The sequence below is a fragment of the Vollenhovia emeryi genome, unplaced genomic scaffold (genome assembly GCF_000949405.1).
Source record: "Vollenhovia emeryi isolate VEMERY1.0 unplaced genomic scaffold, V.emery_V1.0 DF940006.1, whole genome shotgun sequence".
Classification (NCBI taxonomy): Eukaryota; Metazoa; Arthropoda; class Insecta; order Hymenoptera; family Formicidae; genus Vollenhovia; species Vollenhovia emeryi.
Genome location: NW_011966360.1, coordinates 8,820 through 14,219, shown reverse-complemented (window position 1 = coordinate 14,219; position 5,400 = coordinate 8,820). Strand labels below are relative to the sequence as shown.

Below are 5,400 nucleotides of genomic sequence, written 5' to 3'. Positions count from 1 at the left end.
CTTCTTCACGTTCGTTTCCGGCGCTTTTTGGCTAATGGCTACGGTACGAAGTACACGCGTCGTGCAGTGCTAAGGACATTAGTGTGCTCTCGTGGACTTTTCTCACCGAAGACTAGACTCAGTGTGGACAAATAGAGGACTCAACAGTGCGACTCGACTCAGGCAGCTCGGGATACAGCATCATCGGCGACTCAGGCTCACCACGCATCGCGCAAGCCGGCGCCGCGTGGACACGGCTCACGGGCATCTACATCGCGAGGCCGGTGTTCGATCAATAATATCGACCCGTGCAAGTGATTTAAGGACTTCTCATTCACCGCTTATTCATAGACTGCTCACTGTAAGCTTCTTTCATTTATTAAACTGGGACACGATACTTTTATCCAATCTACACAAGGTATGATCACGTGATTTCCACCCTCGCAAGCGTGCATCCGTTCCCTGAGCCTCTCACCGCTAAGTCCTCTCACCCTGCATCCACCAGCAGCGGTAACCAGCGAACTCGCCTCGCGGGATTCGCGAACAGTAAGGTCAATGGCAACGAATACCGAAGACTTCTCAACAATGAACTTGTTGAATTGTTGGATGATGTACCGCTGAAATTACGTATTAATATGTGGTTTCAGCAGGATGGCCATCCTGCACACACTGCCAAGTTAACAAGAGAATTGTTAAATAACAAATTCGGTAGTCGTTAGATTGGTCTTCATGGTCCCCGCGAATGGCCGCCGCGTTCACCAGACCTCACACCGTTAGATTTTTTTTCTGTGGGGTCATCTGAAGCAACAGGTTTAAGCAACGCGACCTGTCAGCGTTGAAGATCTGAAGGATCGAATTGTGCGAGCTTGCCAGGCAATAAATCCACAGATCTTACGCAAGGTGCGTCGCTCACTTTTGGAAAGGGCTACATTTTGTGAGAGGATGGAGGGGGGCCATTTCGAGCACCTTCTAAAGTAAAAATAAGATGCATTAATAACATGCTGGGCACGGTCTCACGTTGATGTATTTTTTCATCTGCGTGTGCTCTTACCCAATATGATTTTAATACATCTGATTGAGAGCTTTACTGCAAAATAGGTCTATAAATGTGGTATAATATGACTACAGGCGAAGGTCCATTTTAAAAACCTAACGCGCCATTTGGTGATACCTCAAGGGTGGTGTGGAAGTCCACTGTTGCAATGTTACTTATTCAGTTATTAATTTTATTTTCTTTAAGTACAGCAACAGATTTTTTAACAACTAAATTTTAACTCGGTCCTTTTAAGATATAAATCAATTACAAGTGTAACCGCCTCTTTATTACGATCTGGCACAGATGGAAGTAGCCAATTGAAATATCAAAATATTTTTTGCATAATGACGCAACTTTTATAAGAATAATTGTAGACTTTATAGTTTTGTATGTATAATTTCTAACGCTGTAGATCCAACTCTTCTTCTACGCGTTGAAATGTAAATGCTTTCACGTAAGCGTGAAAAGAATATGTCATCAAATAAAGAATTTTAATAAAATATTATTGAAAAAGATACGCAAATATCGAAATTTATTTGTTTTTACGCGATAGATACACAATGATAATTAAGAAATTACGTTACTATACATATCCATGTAAAAACTAAAACGCCTAAGAAAGTTGGATATACATATTATTTATCGGAAACGTATGTATGCATGCAACAGATTATTTGATTCTGTTTTTAACGTGCCTGTACTGCAGATCGATCTATGCCCTGCCGAAAATGGTCGATTAAAACCGATTAAGACAAAAAGTAATCCAAATTGATCGAGATTTCTGCACCGAAAATACGGTATTAAAACCGATTGAAAATATATCATATTCTGGCGGATTCCCAGTGAGAAATATTTCGTTGATCAATGTCGAAACGATATCGAATCGACGTCAATTTGACGGTATCGATGTCGATTCGACATCGTTTTGACATCGATCGACGAATCATTTCTCACTGGGTTAATGTTGGGTTATATACATCCACCTCAATCCGATATTATACGATTTCATCAAATCGGTTTTAATGCGATGTGAATTTGTCGGAAACCGACAAAAATAATCCGTTACTATTGGAAATTCGACGATTTTGTGGATTACATCGCGATACACAATTAAAAAAGTGTTAAACGTCTTGCTTATATTTCATGTAAACTTTATTTTATTTTAATTATCACATTCTACAAGAATACTATCGTGTAATATATTTTACGATATCAATACTGCTTGGTTGAGTTACCTTCAACATATTAATTTTAGAACCTTAAAATAAACTTATATTATAACAAAACGTAATTAAACTTATGATAAATGGACAGTTTATATATGTATAACTGAATGGTATCAAACTTTCAAGTAATACAAACAATTGGTATTAAAATTGGAAATGAAGTAAACACATGCCCGAAATCAGTGAATTTTGGATTAAATCGGATTACAATCATTTCAATTACTAAAAATTGGACATTTCTTATAATGAATTAAAATTGCATATTAGATGGATTATTTTGGATTATACAGGGTGGACGATTTATCTGAAGACATTGAAATATCTCGAGAACTGTGCATCGGATAAAAAAAAGTGGGTAATGAAAGTTGGTCGTCTCAAAGGGGGACATCCTATGATATCAAACTCAACCCCCACCGCCACTCCCTGGGGGTTGGGGTGAGGGGGAAGATAAAAACTTAAATAGGAACCCCCATTTTTTATTGCAGATTTGGATTCTCCAGAAAAAAGTGCCCCAATTTGACCTACAAGTTTTTTTAATTTGGAATCGAGGAGAAAGGGCTCTGAGCCGTGACGAGATGTACGTGTCAAATTATAAAATAATTTATTGTTAAACTAGCATAAAAATTAAGAATTATTATAGATATGTCGATGACATTTTGCTGGCCGCCCCTTCAGACTAGTTTGATCATGTTCTCAACGTGTTTAATTCCTTCCATAAGAGATTAAAATTCACCCTCGAAATCAGTTCAAACAATCAAATCAACTTCCTTGATGTTTCCATTATGGTGAGACAGAATACTATATATTTCGATTGGTACCACAAACCAACTTTTTCCGGTAGATATCTAAACTTTAGATCACACCATCCTCTCTGCCACAAAAGGGGCGTCATTTTCAGTCTGGTTGACAAAATGTTACTTCTGTGTCACCCTCAATTTCACGAAAAAAAAATCTCAAATTCATTATTCAGATTCTGTTAAATAATTGCTATCCACTATCCTTTATTTTCTCTTCCATTAACAACAGACTCAAACTACATTTGTTTAAAAAAATGAACAATGCCGTTGTAGAAAAGAATGACGAACTTCCTAAAAAATCTTTTTTCTCGGTTCCTTATGTAAAGTCTTTTTCCGAGAGATTCTCAAACATAGTAAGCAAATTCGAATTTAGAATAGCTTACTCCTGCCACCATCCTCTCGGAAGATTCATTAAGACTGGCAAAGACAAACTAGACAAGTTAGCGCATAGTGATGTGGTGTATAAGATCCCTTGCAAGGATTGTGATGCCACATATGTTGGTCAGACAAAAAAACAATTAGGTACCAGAGTAAAGGAACACTACAACGACATTAAAAGGAATCTCGCATCCCCCTCTGTCATATCTTGCCATAGAATGGACGCTTCACATGAATTTGACTGGGAAAACGTTGCTATTCTTGACGAAGAACCTTCATACCAAAAAAGATTGATCTCAGAGATGATTCATATAAAAACACAGGCCAATTCTCTGAACAAACAATCTGATACAGAATTATTATCCGAGGAATACCTACCTATTATAAACCTACTCCCTCCTCCTAAATAACTCCCCCCACTCCTCCTCTCCTACTCCCCCCTTCTCCCGTACATCCCACTGCCTTCTCTTACTGTAAGACAATTCCCGTACCATTTGCCAAAGTTACCTTGCTACGAACATACTGACCAAATCGATCCAGGTCACAGCATTTCCAACAAAAATAATAAGTAAGTGTTCTAATTCTAATTCTGTTTCTTTTACCAATTATAAAACCAATGTATATTTTTCCTTACAGCTCATTGTGGTACATTACCTTTATATCATCCTACGTTTTTTATAATGTTGTACACGACATGCGTTGCAATATGTTAACCGTCACGACACTTTATAAAACTATTGTATTTTACTGAAGATGGTCTAAAATTCGATCGAAACGTTATAATTCTTAATTTTTATGCTAGTTTAACAATAAATTATTTTATAATTTGACACGTACATCTCGTCACGGCTCAGAGCCCTTTCTCCTCGATTCTGATTTATATCATACGAGCCTTTTGTCACATATTTTTTATTTTAGTTCACAGATGGCGCTGTAATCGTTAGCATTTGCGATGTTTCTAAAACATTCATTTCGCTACGTACTTTAAACGTTTTATTCAAAACGTAAACTGTAAAACATTTCACTACCTCGCAATAACGTTCAACCATAGTGCGAACAGCGCTCATGAAATGCGACCATATTTTACCTACCCCCACCACTGGAGTTGTGTCTCTTGGTCTCTAGTCTTCTTGGTAACGTGGCTTACATAATTATTCGGCGTTCAGTTTTTCTAATTACCGCAGTGATGTTTTGTTGAACACAACAATGACGTCTGCCCGTATTCAGACTCCTGCTGTTGCTGAGGAGGATCCGCAACAGTTACGACATGAGGTAAGTGACAAACCTATTTATAACTCATCTAACCTATCTAACCTAAAACGGACTAGCTCGTCTGATGCCAGGATCGAGAGGAGGTCCGAGGATAGCTTAAATAACTTGTACGCAAGTGGTTTTGATGGACAAACAAAAGAAAATATTTATTCGTATAATACTAAATACATGAAATGATTTGATATACGTGTTAATGATGATGCGCGCGGACGGACTGACAGATGAAACGCGGACGTGAATATATATTGTTTCGACGGCGGACGATTAACGGACGCGGACGCGAACGGCGGATCGGTTTGAGGCGGGAGTTGCGGGCTGTTGCACTAGCGTGCGGCCGATCCTAGAGTCTGCCGATCTGGAGATTCGCGGCGCGAGGGCTGCGTTGCGCGAGATCACGCGGGGTACGCATGCCGCGGGAGTATCGCGTGCTTGCGTGGCGTGAAGGTGCGTCGCCGTAGAGTCCCGGCGATTGAGAGAGTGCGAACGAGTGGGTGAGTGCCTGCGGCGCCCCGTGCCGCTTCCGCCGCTGTCGGTGGCGGGTTTCGTGCGGACGGATCGTCCTAAGCGAGATCCCCTGCCGACCAACGCGGCCGGCGCGGTCGGGCGAGAGTAGCGTAGTTGGCCGTCGGGCACTGCCCGGCGTAGAAGTGCACGTCGCGCGTTCTCGATAGCCGGCAGCAATCTGTCGCGGATTGTGAGGCGGGCCGATCCG

General features: G+C 40.4%; 1 protein-coding gene across 1 annotated transcript; it reads left to right on the top strand.

The window, feature by feature from the left end:
* The first annotated feature begins 3,292 nt into the window (after positions 1 to 3,292).
* Positions 3,293 to 3,826, top strand: LOC105556465. The gene has a single exon (XM_012003557.1). The coding sequence runs from the start codon at positions 3,293 to 3,295 to the stop codon at positions 3,824 to 3,826; it is 534 nt and encodes a 177-aa protein (XP_011858947.1).
* Positions 3,827 to 5,400: the final 1,574 nt, after the last annotated feature.